At 34.8% G+C, this 25,045-nt stretch overlaps 1 protein-coding gene and 2 long non-coding RNA genes across 6 annotated transcripts; all 3 read left to right on the plus strand.

Annotated features, from left to right (window-relative positions):
• Positions 1-660: 660 nt before the first annotated feature.
• On the plus strand, positions 661-14,391 carry LOC124445317 (putative defense protein 1). 4 transcript variants are annotated; one of them, XM_046996039.1, is made up of 7 exons: positions 669-1,147; positions 1,720-1,905; positions 2,190-2,204; positions 3,402-3,416; positions 3,529-4,472; positions 12,875-13,048; positions 14,107-14,391. In XM_046996039.1, the coding sequence occupies exons 1-5, from the start codon at positions 806-808 to the stop codon at positions 3,586-3,588; spliced, it is 618 nt and encodes a 205-aa protein (XP_046851995.1). In that variant the 5' UTR covers positions 669-805; the 3' UTR covers positions 3,589-4,472; positions 12,875-13,048; positions 14,107-14,391. The 4 variants fall into 4 exon arrangements, with proteins under 4 accessions (XP_046851994.1, XP_046851995.1, XP_046851996.1 ...); XM_046996040.1 differs by lacking the exon at positions 12,875-13,048; XM_046996038.1 differs by lacking the exons at positions 3,402-3,416; positions 3,529-4,472; positions 12,875-13,048; positions 14,107-14,391 and having other exon boundaries at positions 661-1,147; positions 2,190-2,404.
• LOC124445320 lies at positions 5,725-6,499 on the plus strand. Its single transcript, XR_006948112.1, has 2 exons — positions 5,725-5,766; positions 6,466-6,499. It is a non-coding gene; the product is annotated as an uncharacterized LOC124445320 (long non-coding RNA).
• Positions 7,079-8,812, plus strand: LOC124445321. Its single transcript, XR_006948113.1, has 3 exons — positions 7,079-7,091; positions 7,231-8,087; positions 8,485-8,812. It is a non-coding gene; the product is annotated as an uncharacterized LOC124445321 (long non-coding RNA).
• Positions 14,392-25,045: the final 10,654 nt, after the last annotated feature.

Genomic DNA, 25,045 nt, shown 5'->3' on the forward strand with positions numbered 1-25,045 from the left:
CTCTGTAGAGAGGTCTATATGTAAAATGATTGATTCTAAACGTTCAGAAAATAGTTTCGACCAGGCATTAAAATATTTGGGTTTTTTACACAGAAGATTGACCGCAAATGAGCTGACAATTCTGAAAAAATATGGAAGGCAACTGCAACGCACTAGAAAAAACATTAGAGGGATAAAATGTATCCGTGTGACAATTTCTAATTTTAATGCTTGATTTTGGCAGAGCTTGTTTTACCTCGAGATCGTGACGTAAAATTGTGGCTTTCTCAACAATTACGCACACACTTCCATGCAAGAGTTTTGGGTGTGTCACATGACTAACACCGCTTGTAAGAAAAATTTTATCAAGCCCCAACCTTGCGAAATTCAAACGTATGTTGTGGATTAGTGACGTCAGTAATCTTTGACGTAGGAATATGCAAATTACAAAAATTAGGAAAATCGCACCGCGTTACATAAAGAAATGAACTCCAAAACGGAATTTGTGCTATAATTATAAATGTAAGCTTGAAATTGCTTCTGGAAACAGCATTCATTATTATCATTTATGTATTAAAAATTCCACGCGGAATAGGTGTTTTCCTATTTGGCACTTATAATGCTAAATATATGGCACTTATAAACTAAACACTTCATTAACGGAACAACTCCCTTTCACCGGAAGTATTGCACCATAATTACCTTAGAGGCAATCTGTGGTAAATACATAAGATGGCAATGTAAATAACATCTTCATAAGCGTATTTTAACTTGATTTCGAAGTGAATGAATCTACAATCGACTAATCTTTTTAATACAGTAAACAATGAAAGTGTTCGAAGCATTGGAGATTTTGTGCGGCGTATTGATGATAGTAAAACATGGATTTGCGACACCCGGAGGTGCTCCTCGTACGACTTGTCGTTTGATGAGCTTTGGTCACAGCAAGGAGAATGGTGACCTCATTCCTAGACAGAAAAAACACACTTCTCCATATGAAATAAGGGCTGAAGTTGTCGACAGCGCCGTTCGTCTGTTCATTGAAGGAATAGTTCGAGGATTTCTCATACAAGTCCGTCAAAACAGTTCAGGTCCTGCTTTAGGGAAATTCACGCTGACTGACGGAAACAATTCGATCGCTCAATACCAGAACTGTTCACACGAAAAGGTAAATGTTACATAGCCGCTACTCAACGTAGTATCGTAAAAGAAAAAGTAAAAGCTAATCAGCCAGCTGGCCCGACGGCTGATTACGCTTCTATAGGAAGTGATTATTTCGTATGTTACAAATTCTAACATTAGAGTTAAACTATATACATTGAGTAGAATTTACATGGCAGAATTATTTATAGAAGTTTTATTCGTTATGTTATTGTACGTTAGTTAATTAGATATTTTCATGACGTTCGACATATCTCGTGACATCCGGGATTTGTTCGAAACAATACGTACTGAAACAATAGCAGGAACTTTGTGGCAATTCTAGTGCAGTAAACTATTATCGATAGACTGTAGTAATTTATTTTCTTAAATCTGGACTGGACTCCATGCATTGATGCACGATTAAGTTGCACGTCATTGTGTACATTTTTGGGTTTTTAATAACTGATGCATTCATTTCTAGTAAGTTGCATTCATTCATGCATTCTTTACTTTCATTACAAACTTTCTCCTGTCACACAAACTGTATTTACTGCTGAATACATTAAAATCACCCGGTCATTTGGTTAACCATTTTAGTATCCAATTCATGCGAGCATAACAAATCGAAATTACAACCCAAAGACAAATCTCACATTCTTATGGCATCCAGTGGAAAAGAGTGGCCAAAATATCAGCGTGAAATTCTATGCTACGCTCGCAGAAACTTATGAATTATTTTGGGTGAAGCTGGAAAGTAACCCAATCAATCCTTCGGACATTTCGGTAAGTAAATGGTTTGAACCCGGGAGTAACGTTACATGTTTGTAGATGTAGATCGTCCAAGTTGGTATAGTCCTGAGAAGGACTGTTTTTTGTTGTTGTTGACTGACATTTCGACAACCTTAGCGGTTAGTGCTAGAAAAATTCTTGTTGAGAAAGATTACTTGAATTTTTTCCATATACAATTCACTCCAACTGACTCCTCCTGACTGACCACTATTGATTATATGTGACCACAATTAAACGTGATCATCGGCAGCAACTTATTTAATGTATTTTTTTCATAGGGTTACGGCGTCACGGTTAGTATTATTTTGAGTCTTTGGCATGTTATTTTTGTCATTAAAATTTGGTTTGGATTTATTATGTATTTTTTGTATTCGAGAGTAAATGTGAACTGAGTGACCACTATTTACGGTGGCTCACAAGGGCCACCACACAAAATAAAAATATTAATATAAAATACACATTTTGAGTCTTTGGCAAAATAAAAATACACACAAAATATGATTGCGGGCGCTTGCAGTGTCGGCTTACTCGGAATTGCTCGTAATTGATCGCATTTGTTTTCAAAGTTCTAAAGGTTCCAACTTCCAGAGTACATAACAAAATTCACTGATTTCACTGTGATCAATTATTTCAAAGTTGCTTACGATATTGCTCCCCGTATTCTGGTTAAAATTAAGGTTAATGTGTTGTCCTTGAAAGGACATTATTGCTCTAGCCTGTCCTGTATTTGTTATAAACAGCTTTGGGGTACTTGAAGTTGAAGTTAACGGACTTGCAGAGCTCGAAGGGCAACTGCTTGAAGAGACGCTACTCGTCATTGACGCTTCAGAACATTTTGGCAAAGAAGTTAATCTTCCCAAACGCATACCGCTTTTGTGACAAAAAGAAGCTTCGTCAAGTGATTGTGCACCACAGTTGGCACAAAACATAATTATGCCAGGATTATGCAAGAGCTTGCTTTCGATTTCTTTCCAAATGTAATTTCAAATGTTTCGCAGTTGAAACAGTTAAATACGACGACAAGTCGACCACATGTCACAATTAGTGAATTACATATATCTGATTACAATTTGATAATATGATAGTCAGACGATCCGACACTGCAAGCGCCCGCAATCATATTTTGTGTGTGTATTTTTATTTTGTGTGTGTACTTTTATTTTGTGTGTGTATAATGTATTTTTGTGTGTATTTTATTTTGTGTGTATAATGTATGTGTGTGTATTTTTATATTTGTGTGTATTTTATTAATGTATTTTGTGTGTATTTTATTTGTGTGTATTTTATTTTGTGTGTATTTTATATTGTGTGTGTATAATGTATTTTGTGTGTGTATAATGTATTTTGTGTGTGTATAATGTATTTTGTGTGTGTATTAATATTTTTATTTTGTGTGGTGGCCCTTGTGAGCCACCGTAACTATTGATTATATGTGACCACAATTAAACGTGATCATCGGCAGCAACTTATTTAATGTATTTTTTTCATAGGGTTACGGCGTCACGGTTAGTATTATTTTGAGTCTTTGGCATGTTATTTTTGTCATTAAAATTTGGTTTGGATTTATTATGTATTTTTTGTATTCGAGAGTAAATGTTGTTCATCTTGTTTATCTAGGTACGACCTTCCATTTTCCTTTGGATAAGTACCTCTCTCCTAATTTTCCTGTCTATGTGACAAAGACAAATCTACCTTGAAAATAAAATGAGATGCGTAGGCTCTCAGACAAGCGGAATTCCAGTTATTTTCCTACGGGAAATGCAGAAAAATTTTTTAAATTTTTCAATATTTAAATATTACTAATTCAGTTGTTTCGTAATTATCAATGGTTGTTAACTTTACGAACTATACTTGCATTCCACAGAAGTAGAAAGTTTTCAATTAAGAGTCAATAGCATCGTTTAAATTGCATATGAAAAGGTCACGACGACCCCCTACTTGAACGCATCATTACGTGTAGCCTAATAAGGGAGTAACGCCGCACGGAAGAGCAAAACAAGGAAATCCTGAAATAATTTATTATTCTTTGAAGTTGTCGATATTTACTATGTGATCTTATTGAATATAATTATACGGTTGTTGATTTGATTACCGACAGGCACTATTTTGTACTCCGTTCATTTGTATATACGAAGCACATCATAGATTGAAAACAAACAATTGAAGAGTACGGTTAAGTATTCGTAATGGAAACTTTTCTTTGTCGAACGTCCCCATCTTCAAGGCTCGTTTTCTACTATCTATGCGCGTTCATGTCAAGCTTGAAGTTCGCGTTAAGTCGTCCTGATGGAGCCTCGCCTTTGAGTTGCTGGAGTATGAGACCTGGCCATTTCGATATTAATGGAGATATCGTTGAAAGTCGGCAAGATGTTAGTCCATACACAATAACAGCGACATGGGAAAGAAATTTAACAATGATTCACATTTCAGTCATTGGCGATTCTATACAAGGATTTCTCATGCAAGCGAGATTAAATTTAACCGAACCAGCCGTTGGAAAGTTTGTTAGCGTAACTGGAAATACTTCTGCTAAGTTTCAAGATTGTTCGCAAGAACCAGAGGTAAGTAAGAACGTGAAAACCAGGGATGGCATTTATTCTTTAATCATTTTTTCTTTAATCTTCTTTAAAGGGGTTATATCACGAATTTTAGCCCCCCTTTTTTATTAGCTTAATTGAAAATTTGGATTATTTGAAGAACTATGACATGTCGCTGGACTTAAACAGATAAATATAAGTTCCTTAATTTTGCCTCCAAAGTCGGGTACTTTTTGCGAATTTTTTACGACGCCGTATTGATACTTGTGACGTAGATAGTTGAACACGTCTGTTTCCGTCAATATAATATTATATTATAGGAGGTGATTTTGTTGTCGTTTTTCTTGTGTTAAAAACAAATAATGACAGTATTTTCAATAAAATATTAAAAAACAAGTTGTCCGGAAAGTATGGCTTCAAATCAGTGCTCAGATAATTCGAATTCGATGTCTGAATGCGTATCTGATTCGAGCTCGGAATCCGTGGGTTATGTCGAGCATTTAAACGACTTCGCATATGACGATGAACCGCTCGCAGGAGATGGTGATGAAGTGCATACTCCAGATGATCCCGATGGAATTCTCCCTGCGACCTTAGAACAACGAAGTGATGGCGTAATTCCACTCGGTGAATGGGTAAGTTGTTGTTTTCTCCTGTTTGTAATATACATAAAGTTACTTTATAAACCACAATGCTCCCACGTTTCAGGTGTAATTGTCAATGCTGTCATACCGATTTGTTAGAAGGCGCATTAGAGTACAGATGCTGTAAGGAAATAGGACCAGCTTTGCAGGAAATGACATTCGATGGCAGCATTGAGAAAATATCATGCATAACACAGCATGCCAAATTTGGGCCTTTAGTTCATGAGGCTGTCCTTGAAAACGTCGGGCCACTATTGAGAGATAGGAATGGACGTGCTTATCGCCGCCAAGCATCACAATCATTAAATATGTAAGATTGTAAATTGTATGAGAAAGAATGTTATCATCAACATTGTTTCATCAACAATAATTAGTCCAACCTTTTTATTTACTTCAGGTACTTGAGAGCTGTGGCATACAGATGGTTGATGCGATGGTTTTGTGGGTCTATGGGATGGGAGAATACTCGGCCTTTACCTGCTTGTGTTTACCACTTTATTCGGAAAGTATATCCAAGTGGTAACACAAAGGTTACATACCATCAGAGGGCGATGATGGAAAGGTCTTTTAACTTGTGCACTGTAGAGACTGTTGGCCTTCTTTGCTGAGTTTAGAATGGTCAGGAAATATGCCTAGATGAAAACCAAATAGGAGATACATGGATGCACTATACGGTAAAGAAAATCTTTTCTTCAATGTCAGTCTGGGAAAAAAAAGAAAAATTATATGGAATTAAATCATAGCATAAATGTAAAAATGGAAAATAGCAAGCCACATGAACTTATCTTATAAGGTCTTCACACTTGAGTGCACTGCATCCACAAAGGGCATGTTGAGCATTTAACTACAATAAAAAAAATTATTCATGAAAATTAATTAGTTGCACAATCGAGTGAGATAGTCATCTTCAATCTGACAAGTATACATACCATTCAATGTTATATTAATACTGTAATCATCAGGAAAGGTGTGTATATCAGTGCCCAGATAGGGAGGCTAGAGGGTACTATCACTTGCCTAAGGTGAACCCTCAGGCTGGTGGTGGGAAGGAGGTGCCTTACTTCTCCATTCCAGACAGGCTCCAAGCAATGTCTGACCACTGCCTCAGCCTTGGATCGTTTGTTGGGAAACTGGCTGCACAAAGGTTCGGGTGCTTTTCCTCTATATCTTTCCATTATAGTTGAAAGTTCTTGTTTATTAGACATGAAAGAACATTCTTTACTTGTTCAACATATTCTAGAAATTGATATGTAAAATAATTTGTTACTGATGCTTCAATTCTCATATTCTACTTCTGGGCCTTTTTCTTCAAAGATGCTTTTGTCTTTTATACCAGCTTAAAGTCTTTGTAAAGATGTAAGTTTTTTCTTAAGACGATGGCACGATTTACATGGAGACTGGGATTCACAAATATCTTCACCAACTGCATGTAGTTCTTCTTCAAATGGCGAATCGTTTGCTTCCCCAGTGCATACTTCAACATGCTCAGCTCCATCACTAGTAGATGGTACTTCCTCATCGAGAGAACATGTTTCCTTCGGCGATGGCTTATGGAGAGTATGTCGAATAATCTACAAAACATATATCGAATTTACATATGACAAAAGAAAAATTAACATAAACAAGCGTAAACCATTGAACTAAATATAACTGGAAGGCTACCTTCTGATATATCGGTAACACACGAAATGAAGCCAAAATTTTGCGTGATCTGACCTCCAGACACGCGTTTCTGGTAGTCAAATCACGCGAGTTCGGCCTCGCGATGCGTGATTGGAAGGAGTGAGTAAAGAGTCTGAACGAATAAACTACATGTTTTGGCCAAGCTTTAGAAAGGAAAATTACTGAATTTATTTAGTTTTGCTGCGTTTTCTTTTGATATTAATACAGGAAATTTAAGTTTCTTGCCGACCAAATAATTTTTACCCAGAAGGCTTACCGATGGCAAAGGATTGTGCTCGGATATTGGCGAAAACTTTCAAATGTAAAATCCCAATGGGTAAGTGTTTATTCATTGTATTCATAAAGTGTTTACACATTAAATTTATTCATTGTTAAACAAGATTAGCTTATTGAGTCGGTGCCTGTCGCTTGTTTTGCCTTTATTTACGATCTCCCTCGTATATTTTTTACCGTAGTTGAAAAGACGCAGTGTGAAATATTTGTCTGCGATATGCTTTGTCAGTTGAGTGCTGTGATCGTCTTCGATAACAGCCTCGTTAACACCATCTTCGTGATCTCTGAATAGAGGAAAGGTCGATTCCAGATTAAAATGTTGGCAAACTGCAATAATCATACTGTTCTTCAACTTTGCCCTGTTACTAATATGCTGATTGTCGTTGCCTGTCACCGTTGCTTTGAAAACGTGTTCGCAGAACTCTATACAACGATACACCGCTGTGGATGGAATCTGTAAACCACCGTTGTTCACGAAGTTGACGAAAGCTGACGCTTTTCCAGCTTCATGATATTTTGTGGCAGTATAATCATGGTCATCTACGGATAACGATTTTGGTAAAGGACAAAGGCATCGTTTGCATTCTGGGCAAGATAAATTGTTGACTAACTTCGAAACTATGTATCCTGCAATATAAAATATAACGTTCGAAATAAATTCGCTGTTGCCTTCTTGGAGATGTTGCACCATTGCATTAATTTTATTGTCAGTGTCTTGGGCAGCAGTTTCTTGTGACTGATTATGTAATGTGGGTGAATGTTTTCTTGTACGAAAAGTGGTATCAGGTTGTTGCAGCCAGTAAAGTCCAAACAGTTTGCATTTTTTGATGCAGTAATGGCATTTCTCATCAACATTTTTCGAAGGGCATACTTCATTTGGAGACTGTTGGGGTTGTTGTTCCATCCACCTCTTGAGCGAATGCAGGAAAACAGGAGTTCAATATGGTCCTGTGAATATTTGTAGGTTAAGAGATACTTGAATGGATTGATGGATGAAGAGAGCATCTGTGTTGCCATTGAAATAGTGGATTTGATGCAGGTAACAAACCCAATTACAAATGTTTTTGCTGAGATGTACAAATTGGTTGAGAGGAAGCTGTGTTGGTTTTAATGATAGTAAATATTCTGCTGATGATGATAACACTTCTTGCCATGTTTCCTGACTTGAAAGCGAAGAGGTGCCTTAAAACCCTTACCCAGTGGATTCCGGGAATTAAGGATGTCAAAAGTCGGTCGATAATGCGAATAAATGTCACTGTCCCATTACTGCCAGAGAAATTTGGTTGTTTAGCGGATTTGTCTAAAAACTCAATAGCATTTGCCACAGAGGAGCTCAATGTTTGTGCAGCAAGTCGCACATTCATTTTGTGTTTGTGAAAGTTAAGGTGATTACTCGTAAGTTTGTTTGTTAGGTTTAATCCTTCTTCCATTTGTAGGTTTTGAAGTTGTTCTATGTAACTCCACTTTATAATGTTTTCCTTGCCATCCTTAAAAGAACCAAGTTGGGCCAGTGCATTGCGTGCAAGCTTTAACATATGGCAAGGGTCAAGAATTACAAACACATCTTCGCCAGTAGTTGGATGGGTAAATGAAGACCGCATTTCATCATATGTACCGTTAAAGTTGCAACCAAGACTTTCAAATGTATGAAGATTTACAGCAGTACCATCAGCTGTTACAGACCATACCTTTAAACCTGCCTTTGATGCCTTTTCAAGACATTGTATTACCAATGATGCTTGGTCTTTACCATTGATTTTGTCAACCAAAAGTACCCAACGGGCATTTCCAATGACTTCTGGTGCCAACTAATAAAAATACTAGTGCCTCAGAAGCCAATTTCTCTGTTTTATGATTAGGGAGTGTATCTCCAAGATTAACAAACCCTGAATACTGGTCATCTTCTGGATTCCATATTGTTTGTTTTCGTATTGACATTGCATCAATAACCAAACAGCAGTCTCTGGAATTTGGGGAAGCAGCAACTTCATTTGATAGTGATTGGAATGCATCTTTAATGAAACCAGGGTCACATTTCATGGACGAGACCATTTTTCATCAAAGATGGATTGGGTAGTGGAACAATGGATCGAACATATTTATAAGCTTTTGGAGAATAAAAATATAAAGTAAGTGCAAATTCTTTGATTTCATCAGAGTATCTTCTGCCTGAACGAGGACATTTTAAATTATCTCTAATATTGTATAAAAATCCCAACTGAGTATCATTGAAAGTGGACAAAAGACTTTCTGCCTCTTTGAATTGATCACCAACTTATCTTTTAAAATCTTGACAACTTCACCCATGGTTTCAACCTTTTGTTTTGTGCGTCTCAGTTGTTGTTGCAAGTTTCAATTTTTGTTGAAGCTTATTTTTAAACAAATCTCTTTTTCTTCTGTAGATGTTTTGGAGATTTTTGGGTGGAGAAGTTTCATCAACGGAATCAGAGGTAGCTGCAAAAGGTCTTTTATTTGAAAGCTCGAGTCTATTCAGCAGTGCGCTTGAGTGGGTTGTAGAAGTTGAAACATTTTGAACATGCAAGCTATTGGACATGGATGGTATGGCATACTTTTTTAGTCGGCATTTGCCATTTTGTGAGGGGGGGACAATGTAGTCAGTTAGTTGAAAATGGTCACTGCATATACGATGTGCACTTTTTGCTGTCCATGGTACTTCAAGATGGTTTACTTGTTGAACAAAATGCTCCCATAATTTTATGGCTGCCTTGTTTTTCATGGGAAATCTGTAATACATATAAATATTCATGATCTAGTATTTTAAATATTATACTTCCAGTAATTTCACTACAAATCCTTGTCCAGTTAAATAAAGTTGTAAGCCCTGTACTAACAATATGATACCAGTTATATCTACTTTACACTTTTACTGTGAAAAGTATTATTTTATTGCAATTGTGACCAGCTAAACAAATAAATACTGTATATGACTAAACTGTCAAAATATAGAATTTATATATGTTAGTATTTAACTGAATTTTATTAAAATTTCATTTTTGTAGTTGAAGCATGTTTAATCTTTCCAAATTGCAGTTTTGTTTGATGTCATTTTTTCAACTTATGTATTGGAATTTTACCTGTGAAAAGCAACAGTTTCTGCACCTATGTGGTGAGAAATAGCCCTGTTCCTGCACCCAATTATCACACATGTAAGTGGCATGTTTACTGAACAATCCTGAATACTTATCTTTGTCCTAAAGACGACAATTATGCAGTGAAAAATAACTTTTGTTTGCAAAATCAAGGAAATATACGCTCTAACGTTAAAAAGGACTGGGGTGAGAAGAAGCTATACTTGTTTTTTCTTAAATATTACTTTAAAACATAATTTTGCTAACGTTCTGTTATGTTAATGTCATTATTGGTTTAACGTTTTTTAAGAAATTTTTAAAACAATACCATGCAAATTTGCAAGATGTCAAAATCGCATTTGTCGAGGCTTGTTAAGTTTGTTTTTTTTTTCAAAAAAGGCACGATTGCTTGATTGATCTATTACCGTAATCAAACTTACTATAAATGACCTGGAAAATTTACATTTTGCAATTTACTTCCAGTTTTTTCATAGTTTTGCAAAATCCGCTGTCAAAATGACTAAAACACTGACATATTTTGTTTTGGTCGTGTTTATCACAAGCGTGGAAAGACTGGGAACGATACTGTCGACTTAGGCTTCAAATTTCCGGGCGAAGGTAGCCTTCCAGTTATATTTAGTTCAATGGCGTAAACTTACTTGTCTGCGCTTTCGATCGGTTATTTCGTCCTGTAATGGTTCAGGAATCCCAGCCACGTCAATGGTTGGGATAGCATCTTTCTTCAACCTTCTTTTGAGCTTGACTTGCACGCTCAAATTAAGGTCAAAACAAGAATCTTCAAAATGCGCAGAACACAGACACGAGGTAGAGGAAGCCTCAAAACCCGGTCTATGTTTACGCACAAAATTTACCCATTTTCTATGTCTTTGCGGCTCTGTTTCTTTATTAGGAAACAGATGCATCGACATTCCTTCTGTTTTTGAGTCATTGGCGCAACTAATTTGATTAGGTCCGCCAGCAACACAGCGTTTTCCTCCGCGTTTCTTATTAAGATTACTAGCAGAATACGCCATGTTGATATATGTGTTCAACTATCTACGTCACAACTCATTAGCATACCGATCAAAAAGTTCGCAAAAAAAATGCTGAAAATCGTGACTTTGAACGTCCGTAAAATCACTTTCACCAATCCAATTTCAATTATAATTGCAGATTTAAAATCACTGAAATAAGGTCTTTCAATTTAGCTAATAAAAAAGGGGGGCTAAAATTCGTGATATAACCCCTTTAATGATTAAAGATTTGAATCAAAACTAAAAATTGTCTTTAATGTTCCTTATTTATGCTCTTACGTCTGAAATAGTGTTTATCCAATGTCACATTGAAATATTAAATAATAGCGTATTTTCTCCGTGGTTCACTTGTGCATTCACTATGTAATATGAGGTTGTCTTGATGAGAATACAGAGCCTACTGACTCGTTAAAGTCTCAAGATGGTGGCACAACAAAGTAAAAAATTTATATTTCATATTTGCATTTTAGCACTATTGAATATTTAGCTCAGGAATAAATATTTCCTTTTTGACAATTTGTTTGAAATTTTGTTAAAGTTTTAATGGTTTTCTCAAAAAGTTTTCTTTAATTGTCTTTAATTGAATTAAAGACAATTAAAGAAAGGGAACAACCGTAAGGGAACAATACCGTAGGGTATCGAGAAAGTGTTATTACACTGCTCGTTTTCATCTTTCACAATGCCATCATCATTTTTATGATGGTTTGTGATATATACAGGGGGGTACGAATACCACAACAATTGGGATGATGTTCTACATTCAGGGACTTGGGACTGACTTTTGAGTTTATATTCGATAGAATAGACGTTTTGACGTATTTCACCAACGATAAGGAAGTGTTACTCACACCTCCTAATGTGCTTCACCAAGATATTGATCTTGAGAAGTAGTTTTTGTTTTTTTCATAATTTATTCATTTTATAACTCTTTCATTCCTCCTTGTTGTGGAACAATGCTTAACTAAAATTGTGCTTGCAATCTTGATGACTCTTAAAGTATATAGTGAATAGGCGGTCTATTTTGTGGGGCTTATGGATCTCTTTCGAAAAATATCCAACTTTCTGAAAATCGTTACTATTACAGTAGAAGGGCAGGCAGAAAGCACTCATCTGCATTGATTTTTGTGTTAGCTCTGTACGTGAATGATCTTTGTTGTTTTTCGCTCGAATCTTCTGCGTCCAAAATATTCAATGTATCCAAGGCGGAGATTCCTTACTTTCTTGCTCCTGCTGTCTGGCAAATCATTGACGTATAGAAAATGTGCTAAAATCAACGGAGATTACTTTATATGAACAGTTGGCACATGAATAACGTACAATATTTATTTGGAAATCGGAGCAAGTAAGCGTCGGAATAATACTTTGACATTTTCATAACGAAGTACTTACTCGATATCATTTTAAATCGATCAATACAAGCCATATCTCCTCCCATTACAAAATTCCTACTAAGTAGTATTTTGTGCAAGTGCATTCACTATTTAACTTTTGGGAGTTTTGTGCTTTCTTTAATTACGCGTATGTCTTAACAGGCCACGAACATTCAGAGATTGTGCTTTCACTTTGTGATTACATTTTCGTTAGTAGATTTTCTCGTCACTACACATGTTAGCCAATAGAAAAGGGGAAATTTTTAAAGAATCATATTTACAGTTTTGTATGACCCTTAAATTTCTTTTTTTTGTTTTTACATTGTATATTAGTTTGGGAATTATTCAAGTGTGACTCATAGGAGTCCAACTCCCAAGCAAAGACTGGATTTCTATTGGCAACCAACCGCAGACATTAGCAAGAACAGATCGATCACATTCTTTGCAACATTAGCAAAAGACAAGGCAAACTTCTGGGTTTCCCAGAAAAGTAACTCGGTGCCACTGGTAAGCACGTGACCTACAAACGTAATAACGCCATGTTTTTATTATAAGCTGGAAGGGTGTGAGTGTCAGAATCGATTTTAGAGGCAGTTAGAGAAAAAAATTAATTGCACTGGCTTACACAAATAGAATAAGATAAATTATACAGAAAAGAAATGGGGAACAAGAAAACCAGTCACGAGAAAAGCCAGAATATAAACGTCAGAAAGGATAAAGGCCGAAAATAAACCCTTTCAAACCTTTACATGATTTAAGACATTTAAAGTCATTTTTGAACAATGTTCAATTAATAATACAATAAACTGAAAACATTTTAAAACTATTATCTACACTATATATTAAACGTAAGTGCAATCTACAAAGTTCTTTCAGTCATAATTGAAATTTTTTTTCATATTTTCATACTGCAAGACTTATAAAGCGAAATATACTTGAAAATATTGTTGATAAAGCATACTCATGATGAGTAGATGATAAGAAGATAGATCATTCTTTTGTGCTTTTGGCTGAGTAAAAGCAAAAACTGATTAATCTTTTTCGTGCGTATTCTTAAAAGATTTCTGTTGAGTCAAAACGGACCCAAAACAGTCCCTAATACCCTTTTTAAATAGAAAATTGGTTACAAAATTGAATGTTCACCAACAATTGTGATGTAGAAGATGTAGTCAGTGTAAATATTATGAGATAGTTGGACTGAATTGAGGGGGAAGTAGCTATTACAAACAGTGAAAACCTCTACTTACGAACACCTCCTTCACTCATATTTTCACAAATACTCATTGCCACGTGTGCTACTCCTCCACTGGCTTGGATTTAAATGAATTGATGGTGTCATGTATGTCATTCATCCCTGTTTGATTGTTTTTTGATTATTTAAGAGAGGCAAAATGGCCACTTAAGTTATGCAGTTATGCATCGTAAAACGACACGTTTCTTTTTAGATATCGGCTTTTCTCATTTCCGGTTTCATGTTTCCTATACCATTTCTTGTTGCTGTTTTTGATTTTCCCTTCCAGCTTTAGATAAAGCCTTACGCAGTAATGTCTTTTTTCTTTTTCCAGATAATGCATAGTCCAGAAAACAGTCCAACTCCAGAAAACAGTCCAACAAGCTGTGGATTTTTATTGCAAAGCTTTGCGAGTTATTCATTCTTGATGTCACTTATTTTTATTGTTGTTGACAATTGTACATGAAATCGTGAAGAGCTGTGTTTTTGAGAGGAGTATACCATCAAGTCATTGTCATCGATTGTATTTATGTTTATCGAACTAATATACTTTATTTATAGTATTAACATAAATGGTTAAGAAATAAATACGCATTGCGTACATGCAGGTAGCTCGTAATTTATGTTAGTACCATTGAGTTCTCTAATAACTGGAGGGGCTAAGTGGAGTGGAGCGTTGATGCCAAAAAAATGGCGGCCAAAGGAACTATTTCCGCTGAAATGACTGCTTTGCAGGAAAAATATTCCCCACCTCCCGGGCTTGATGTTATATTGATTTTCCCGTCTTAAGCTGAAAATTTCAAATACAATATTTTTCAAGGACGATATTTCTTTCAAAAAATGCCCAATCGTTGTTCAATTGTTGGATGTCCTAACATTCACGAAAAAGAGCACATCGCTTTTCACAAGTACGATATTTGCATATTTTGTTTGTTGAGAAAAGATTGAAAAGCGATAACACTTGGAAGCCACAAATTCTATAAGGCTGTACTAAAAACATTGTCTTGAATATTGCATATATTGATGCTTTCCTGTGTTTTTTTTTTTAATACAATTCAACACATTTTCCTACTTATTTGTCGCGTCAACGTAAGAAACCGTAAATTTATCAATCTATTGCAAAACAGTTTACCTGACGAAAATAAAGACCCTGTACTTTTTGCTGAGTGGGTGGAGAACATAAAGAAATGGTCACCCCTCACATTACTATCGAAGTAGAGCAAAATTTGTTCAGATCATTTAACCGATAGCATAAAGAGAATATCAGGTAACAAAGTGTGTCTAGAAGATAGTGCTGGGCCCACATTATTTCAACAGGTGCCGAATGTTGAATGTGCGGAGAGCACTGAAAAATAGGTGAGTGGTCATTTTTCTCTTCATGATCACTCATATTGTCTTAAGTCTCCCAGGAGACTGAAAAGACACTTGGAAGTTGTTATTGACCGGGCAGAATCTTATAGAAAAAGGTTGAAAGTCTCTAATACAGGAAAAAGTAGACTGAGAAAGAAAGTAAATGGTTTACTGTAAATCATTGATAGCTTGAAGGATGAGAAAATGATCAGCTCTGATCAAGCTGAACTTCTCTAGCCTTACCTCATCCAAGAGTAATTCGATCTTGGTATAATTCTGCCTACAGTGACCCTGGGTTCACCAATGATGCCCTGAATGCTTTGAAAGTGAAAGTTCAAGAAGCAAAAGAAGGAGGCAAAAACGTGTGCGCTTTGATGTTGGATGAAATGTCAATTCGCAGACACGTAGAGTGGGATGGTCAGAAAGTTTGTGGTTATGTTGGTGTTGGTACTGGGATTGATAATGATTCACTCCCTGAAGCAACAGAAGTTTTGGTATACATGGGCTGCCCTACAGTAGAGGGATTTAGTGGTTTGTAGGGAGTAGGGGAAACCTACGGGGAAAACTGTAAAGTGAAGGGGGATTGCAGGGAGGAAAGAAAATGGTTTAAAAATGAGCCTCATTTTTGCCCAAAATACTCTTCTTCGTGTGTTCTCACCATTTAGCAAGTGATTGTAACAGAATCTTTCTTTTGGCACATTTTGTGACCACATATGGCAATAGAAGATTAGCAACTTAGAACAGTGGTCTCCAAACTTTACAGCCAGAGGGCCACATGAACTTTCATCCAGCATGTTGAGGGCCGACGAACCGTATACCGCTGGTCAAAGAGCGATGAAGAAGTATTTTACACTTCACTCTTCTTGAAATCGCCGACATTCATCATCTACTTTTTTTTTCTTTTATCGGCCATTATGAAGCATTGAAATATAAAAAATTTCCACGTTATCCTTCAGCTTTTTAAATTTTGCAATGGGCTTGAAACGGAAGTAGGAAGTTGGGACAAAAATTGATGTAAGCCACTCTTGCTAGTTGGCTTGAGTCATAAAGTGAACTTTCTGCACAAAGTTTATTTTGTTTAATATTATTATTTTTTTCTTAAGTGTCACTGCGGGCCGGATTGAGAGGCCTAACGGGCCGCATCTGGCCTGCGGGCCGTAGTTTGGAGACCCCTGACTTAGAATAAACTCGGTGTGTCATTACTTCCTACGCCAAATTACCAACTTTGTCGTCTAGATGTTCTTGGTTTTCAATAATTTTTTTTTGTATGCATTTTTTGAAAACAGACTAAAAATTCAATGGTCCTACCCGGTGTGGGTACATAATAGGGGAATATGTTGCTGTGTAGGGGAAAGTAGAGGAAAACAAGGAAAATCATCGTAGGGAGAGGTAGGGGGAAAATAAAGTTTTGGTAGGTGAAATGTGCATACACAGAGTGGCAGCACTGTTGGGAGTGGCAGCACTGTTGGCTGTTGCTCTAGATTCATCTTGGAAAGTACCAGTTGGTTACTTCTTAGTAGATGGCCTCCCTGCAGAAGCAAAAGCCAATCTAACCAAGGAGTGTTTGATGCAGTTGCATGATGTTGATGTTAAAGTTGCAAGTTTTACGTGTGATAGTCCATCCACACATCTTGCAATGCTGAAGTTGCTTGGAGTGAAACTTCCACTTAATGATTTCAAAGCATATTTTTTGCATCCATCTGATTCAATGTTGAAAATTCATGCATTTTTAGATCCTTGTCATATGATCAAGCTTGTGAGAGGAGCAATTGCTGAATTGGGAACTCTGAAGGACGGAAAGGATGGTTTGGTAAGGCGGCAATATTTAGTTGAGCTAGAAAAACTGCAAGCCTCAGAAGGCTTGCAACTTGCTAACAAACTAAAGAAAGCGTACATAAACTGGAAGCCACAGAAAATGAAGGTAAATTTAGCAGTACAAGCACTCAGTTCTAGTGTTGCAGATGCTTTAGAGTTCTGTGAAGATAAGCTCAATCCACAGTTTGAAGAGTGGGAACAAACCGTCAAATTCATTCGAGTATTTCATCGCTTGTTTAACGTTTTCAATTCCAGGAATCCAATTGCTAAAAATTACAAAGCACCAATAAGGAAAGCGAAATACAAGTTGATAAAAAACCTTCTTGGATAAAGCAAGGCAAAACATGTTACATGTAAAGGGTGCTGATGGAAAGTCGATCTTTTAACACAAGAGGAAAACAGGATTCCTGGGGTTTCTGTTGTGCATTGAAGCAGTGCAAGGGCTTGCTGAGGATCTTGTTATAAATGAAAACCCTCCCCTTAAATATTTGCTTACTTATAAAACAAGTTAAGATCATTTAGAATTGTTTTTTCAGCTGTACGAGGTTGGAGGTTGGAATAACAACCCGACATCTCGACAGTTCAAAGCAGCGTACAAGCAGCTGTTGATGCGACATAACATTAAAGGAAGTCGTGGAAATTGTGTTACTCAGAATGACACACAAATTCTAAGTAGACTAGAAGATCGGTGTGAGAGTGAACAAATGTCGGCAGATATTTCCGATGTAAATACTGCAAGAATATATGATCTGGAACTGCGTGTGCCGGAGCGATTATTGGGAAACATCCAACTGCACTCAGCTTTCAGAGTAGAAAGCTATTAATGTGGTTGTGTGGACTGTATTGTAACTGCTTCAAATACAATTTACTATAGTCTCTGTTGTAAAAATTCATGAATTTGTGTGAATTCATGAATTTATGAAAACGTATGAAAATGCGTGAATTATAGTCTTTCGTGTGAAAATTCATGAAGTATATTATAATCCTTGATGTGAAAATGCGTAAATTATACTCTTTGGTCTGAAAATGCATGCACTATAGTCTTTGGCGTGAAAATGCATGAAATATAGTCTTTGGCGTAAAAATTCATGAAATATATTCTTTGGTGTAAAAAGGCATGAACTATAGTCTTTGGTGTAAAAATGAATGGACGATAGTCTTTTATGTATAATTGCATGAAATATATTTTTTATGTGAAAATGCGTGGAATATAGTCTTTTGTGTGATAATGCACGGACTATAGTCTTTTGTGTGAAAAAACATGGACTATAGTCTGTTGTGAGAAAATGTATGGACTATAGTCTTTTGTATGAAGATGCAGGAACTATAGTCTTTCGTGTAAAAATGAATGGACGATAGTCTTTTATGTATAATTGCATGAAATACATTTTTTATGTGAAAATGCGTGGAATATAGTCTTTTGTGTGATAATGCACGGACTATAGTCTTTTGTGTGAAAAAACATGGACTATAGTCTGTTGTGAGAAAATGTATGGAGTATAGTCTTTTGTGTGAAAATGCATGGACTATAGTCTTTTGTGGGAAAATGCATGGACTATAGTCTTTTGTTTTAAAACGTATGAACTATAGTCTTTTGTGAGAAAACTCGTGGACTATAGTCTTTTTTGTAATATTGCATGAACTATAGTTTTTCATATGAAAATGCATAGACTATTGTCTTTTGTGTGATAATGCATGAACTATAGTCTTTTGTGAGAAAATGTATGGACTATAGTTTTTGGTGTTAAAATGCATGAACTATAGTCTTTTGTGCTAAAGTGCATAGACTATAGTCTTTGGTGTGAAAATGTACGAACTACAGTCTTTGGTGTTAAATGCATGGACTATAATCTTTTGTGTGAAATTGCATGAACTATTATTTTTTGAGTAAAAATGCATGGACGATACTCTTTTGTTTGAAAATGCTGGAACTATAGTCTTTGGTGTAAAATTGCATGGACTATAGCCTTTTGTGTGAAATTGCATGAACTATTATTTTTTGAGTAAAATGCATGGACGGATACTCTTTTGTATGAAAATGCCGGAACTATAGTCTTTCGTGTAAAAATGCATGGACGATAGTCTTTGCTGTGAAAATGCATGGACTATAGTTTTCTCGTGAAAATGCATGGACTATAGTCTTTTGTGTGAGAGTGGATCAACTATTGTATTTTGTGTGAAAATGCATGGGCTATATTCTTTTGTGAGAAAATGCATTAATTATAGTCTCTTTGTGCTAAAATGCATATACTATAGTCTTTTGTGTGAAAATGTACAAACTATACTCATTTTTGTGAAAATGCATGGACCATTATCTTTTGTGTGAAAGTGGATCAACTATACGCTTTTGTGTGAAAATGCATGAGCTATAGTTTTTGTGTAAAATGCGTGGACTATAGGCTTTGGTGTGAAAATATATGGATTTTAGTCATTTGTCTGAAAATGCATGGTCTATAGGCTTTGGCGTGAAAATGAATGGACTAAAGCCTTGTGTTAAATCGTATCAACTATAGTCTTTTATGTGAAAACTCATGGATTATAGTCTTTTGTGTAATATTGCATGAACTATAGTTTTTCATGTGAAAATGCGTGGACTATAGTCCTTTGTTTGAAAATGCTGGAACTATAGTCTTTGGTGTAAAATTGCATGGACTATAGTTTTTCGTATGAAAATGTAGGAACTACAGTCTTTCGTGTAAAAATGCATGGACGATAGTCTTTTATGTATAATTGCATGAACTATATTTTTTATATGAAAATGCGTGGAATATAGTCTTTTGTGTGATAATGCACGAACTATAGTCTTTTGTGTGAAAAAACATGGACTATAGTCTGTTGTGAGAAAATGTATGGAGTATAGTCTTTTGTGTTAAAATGCATGTACTATAGTCTTTTATGTATAATTGCATGAACTATATTTTTTATATGAAAATGCGTGGAATATAGTCTTTTGTGTTATAATGTATAGACTATAGTCTTTTGTGTGAAAATACATGGACTATAGTCTTTTGTGAGAAAATATATGGACTATTGTCAATGGTGTTGAAATGCATGAACTATAGTCTTTTGTGCTAAAGTGCATAGACTACAGTTTTTGGTGTTAAATGCATGGACTATAATCTTTTGTGTGAAATTGCATGAACTATTATTTTTTGAGTAAAATGCATGGACGGATACTCTTTTGTATGAAAATGCCGGAACTATAGTCTTTCGTGTAAAAATGCATGGACTATAGTCTGTTGTGAGAAAATGCATGGACTATTGTCTTTGGTGTTGAAATGCATGAACTATAGTCTTTTGTGCTATAATGCATAGACTATAGTCTTTTGTGTGAAAATTCATGGACTATAGTCTTTTGTGTGAAAGTGGATCAACTATACATTTTGTGTAAAAATGCATGGACTATAGTCTTTTGTGTGAAAATGCATGGATGATAGTCTTTTGTGAGAAAATGTATGGACTATTGTCTTTGGTGTTGAAATGCATGAACTATAGTCTTTTGTGTTATAATGTATAGACTATAGTCTTTTGTGTGAAAATACATGGACTATAGTCTTTTGTGAGAAAATGTATGGACTATTGTCTTTGGTGTTGAAATGCATGAACTATAGTCTTTTGTGTTATAATGTATAGACTATAGTCTTTTGTGTGAAAATACATGGACTATAGTCTTTTGTGAGAAAATGTATGGACTATTGTCAATGGTGTTGAAATGCATGAACTATAGTCTTTTGTGCTAAAGTGCATAGACTACAGTCTTTGGTGTTAAATGCATGGACTATAATCTTTTGTGTGAAATTGCATGAACTATTATTTTTTGAGTAAAAATGCATGGACGATACTCTTTTGTTTGAAAATGCTGGAACTATAGTCTTTGGTGTAAAATTGCATGGACTATAGCCTTTTGTGTGAAATTGCATGAACTATTACTTTTTGAGTAAAATGCATGGACGGATCTTTTGTATGAAAATGCCGGAACTATAGTCTTTCGTGTAAAATGCATGGTCTGTTGTGAGAAAATGCATGGACTATTGTCTTTGGTGTTGAAATGCATGAACTATAGTCTTTTGTGCTATAATGCATAGACTATAGTCTTTTGTGTGAAAATTCATGGACTATAGTCTTTTGTGTTAAAGAGGATTAACTATACACTTTTGTGTAAAAATGCATGGTATAGTCTTTTGTGAGAAAATGTATGGATTATAGTCTTTGGTGTAAAATGCATGGATTATAGTCTTTTGTGTGAAAATGCATGGACTTAGTCTTTTGTGTGAAAGTGGATCAACTATACATTTTGTGTAAAAATGCATGGACTATAGTCTTTTGTGTGAAAATGCATGGATGATAGTCTTTTGTGAGAAAATGTATGGACTATTGTCTTTGGTGTTGAAATGCATGAACTATAGTCTTTTGTGTTATAATGTATAGACTATAGTCTTTTGTGTGAAAATACATGGACTATAGTCTTTTGTGAGAAAATGTATGGACTATTGTCAATGGTGTTGAAATGCATGAACTATAGTCTTTTGTGCTAAAGTGCATAGACTACAGTCTTTGGTGTTAAATGCATGGACTATAATCTTTTGTGTGAAATTGCATGAACTATTATTTTTTGAGTAAAAATTCATGGACGATACTCTTTTAATTGAAAATGCTGGAACTATAGTGTTTCGTGTAAAATTGCATGGACTATAGTCTTTTGTGTGAAAATACATGGACTATAATCTTTTGTGAGAAAATGTATGGACTATTGTCTTTGGTGTTGAAATGCATGAACTATAGTCTTTTGTGTTATAATGTATAGACTATAGTCTTTTGTGTGAAAATACATGGACTATAGTCTTTTGTGAGAAAATGTATGGACTATTGTCTTTGGTGTTGAAATGCATGAACTATAGTGTTTTGTGTTATAATGTATAGACTATAGTCTTTTGTGTGAAAATACATGGACTATAGTCTTTTGTGAGAAAATGTATGGACTATTGTCAATGGTGTTGAAATGCATGAACTATAGTCTTTTGTGTGAAAATGTACGAACTATACTCTTTTGAGTAAAAATGCATGGACGATACTCTTTTGTTTGAAAATGCTGGAACTATAGTCTTTGGTGTAAAATTGCATGGACTATAGTCTTTTGTATGAAGATGCAGGAACTATAGTCTTTCGTGTAAAAATGAATGGACGATAGTCTTTTATGTATAATTGCATGAAATATATTTTTTATGTGAAAATGCGTGGAATATAGTCTTTTGTGTGATAATGCACGGACTATAGTCTTTTGTGTGAAAAACATGGACTATAGTCTGTTGTGAGAAAATGTATGGAGTATAGATTTTTGTGTGAAAATGCATGGACTATAGTCTTTTGTGGGAAAATGCATGGACTATAGTCTTTTGTTTTAAAACGTATGAACTATAGCCGTTTGTGAGAAAACTCGTGGACTATAGTCTTTTTTGTAATATTGCATGAACTATACTTTTTCATATGAAAATGCATAGACTATTGTCTTTTGTGTGATAATGCATGAACTATAGTCTTTTGTGAGAAAATGTATGGACTATAGTTTTTGGTGTTAAAATGCATGAACTATAGTCTTTTGTGCTAAAGTGCATAGACTATAGTCTTTGGTGTAAAAATGTACGAACTACATTCTTTGGTGTTAAATGCATGGACTATAATCTTTTGCGTGAAATTGCATGAACTATTATTTTTTGAGTAAAAATGCATGGACGATACTCTTTTGTTTGAAAATGCTGGAACTATATTCTTTTGTGAGAAAATGCATTAACTATAGTCTTTTGTGCTAAAATGCATAGATTATAGTCTTTTGTGTGAAAATGTACAAACTATACTCATTTTTGTGAAAATGCATGGACCATTATCTTTTGTGTGAAAGTGGATCAACTATACGCTTTTGTGTAAAAATGCATGAGCTATAGTTTTTGTGTAAAATGCGTGGACTATAGGCTTTTGTGTGAAAATTCATGGACTATAGTCTTTTGTGTCAAAGAGGATTAACTATACACTTTTGTGTAAAATGCATGGATATAGTCTTTTGTGAGAAAATGTATGGACTATTGTCTTTGGTGTTAAAATGCATGAACTATAGTCTTTTGTGCTAAAATGTACAAACTATACAGACTATAGTCTTTGAAAATGCATGGACCATGTACGAACTATAGTCTTTGTGTGTAATCAACATGGACTATAGTCTTTTGTGTTTGAATAGCATGAGCTATAGTTTTTTGTATGAACTATGCGTGGAGTCTATAGTGCTTTTATGAAAATGATGAATTCATGGACTATAGTCTTTTTATGTTAATTAGATGAAATTAACTATACACGTGAAAATGTGTAAAATGCATGGATACGTCTTTTGTGAGAAAATGTATGGACTATAAATGTCTTCATGGTGTTTCAAATGCATGCGACTATAAAGTCTTTGTAATTCAGGCAGTCACACACATCACTATAGTCTTTGGTGTAAGAATGTACGAACTATAGTCTTTGGTGTAAAATTGCATGGACTATAGTCTTTTGTATGAAGATGCAGGAACTATAGTCTTTCGTGTAAAAATGAATGGACGATAGTCTTTTATGTATAATTGCATGAAATATATTTTTTATGTGAAAATGCGAAAAAACGTTTATATAAAAATACTATAAATCACTTATTTTCATATTATTTCAAACTTTTCGACATAAAGACTTTAATTCAGGCATTTTCACACATTTTCACAAAATAAAAATAATTCACGAATTTTGACACAAATTCACACAAATGCACACAAATTCACACAAATTATAATTCACGCATTTTCATACATTTTCAAACTTTTTCTTATAAAGACTATAATTCATGAATTTTTGCACATTTTCACAAAGAGTATAATTTACGACTATTCTAACATTTTCCTAAAAAGACTATAATTCACGCATTGTCATAAATTTTTACACTTTTTCTCATAACTATAATTCACGAATTTTTGCGCAATTTAACAAAATACTATAATTCATGCATTTTCCCACATTTTCACAAAAAGACTATAGTTCACGCATTTTCACCCATTTTCTCACTTTTTCATATAAAGACTATAATTCATGCATTTTTACGCATTTTCAAAAAAATACAATAATTCACGAATTTTGACACAATTTTACACAAACGCTATAATTCACGCATTTTCATACATTTTTACACTTTTTCACATAAAGACTATAATTCGTCTATTTTCACACATTTTCACATAAAGCTATAATCTATGCATTTTCACACTTTTTCGCAACAAGTCTATAGTCTTCTAGTGAAAATGTATGGAAATGCTAGAATTATAGTCTGTGTGCTAAAATGTGTGAAAAAGTACCAAAATGCGTGAGTTATAGTCTTTGTGTGACAATATGCGATTACTTTATTACGCGATTACACAATTACAATGGAATCGATTAAAGATTGCATTATAATCCATTTTACAATTACAATTTAATTGATTACATGATTACAATGCAATTGATTATACGATTACAATGTAGTGGTTTACACGATTACACGTTAATTGATCGCACGATTACAATTCAATCGATTACACGATTACAATGTAATCGCTTATACGCGATTACACTATAATGGATACACGAATATGTGTGAAATAGCGTGAATTATAGTTTTTGCATGAAAATGTGTAAAAATGCATGAATTATAGTCTTTGTGTTAAAATGTGTAAAAGAGTGTTTATTGTAGTTTTTGTTTGAAAATGTGTGAAAATATACCAGAATTCGTCAATTATAGTCTTTGAATGAAAATGTGTGAAAAATGTATGAAAATTCATGAATTACATTCTTTGTGTGAAAATGTGTAAAAATTCGTGAATTATAGTCTTTGTGTGAAAATCTGTGAAAATGTGCGAATTATATTTTGTGTGTGAAAATGTGTGAAAAGGCGTGAATTACATGCTCTTGGTGAAAATGTGGAAAAATGATGAAAATGCGTGAGTCATAGTCTTTGTGTGAAAATGTGTAATGAAAAATCACATGTTGAGGAACAAAGGAATATTATATTTTGTTCTTACAGACCACTGACTACACCCTTACAGAATAGCTCATTAACATCA

The sequence above is a fragment of the Xenia sp. Carnegie-2017 genome, unplaced genomic scaffold, assembly GCF_021976095.1.
Source record: "Xenia sp. Carnegie-2017 unplaced genomic scaffold, XeniaSp_v1 HiC_scaffold_22, whole genome shotgun sequence".
NCBI classification, from domain to species: domain Eukaryota; kingdom Metazoa; phylum Cnidaria; class Anthozoa; order Malacalcyonacea; family Xeniidae; genus Xenia; species Xenia sp. Carnegie-2017.

Coding starts and splice junctions, on each gene's coding strand:
- LOC124445317 (XM_046996037.1), top strand. CDS start 4,098: ATGGAAACTTTTCTTTGTCGAACGTCCCCATCTTCAAGGCTCGTTTTC. Junction 4,473..12,874: donor ATTGTTCGCAAGAACCAGAG/GTAAGTAAGAAC, acceptor ATTGTATATTAG/TTTGGGAATTATTCAAGTGT. Junction 13,049..14,106: donor AAAGTAACTCGGTGCCACTG/GTAAGCACGTGA, acceptor TTCTTTTTCCAG/ATAATGCATAGTCCAGAAAA.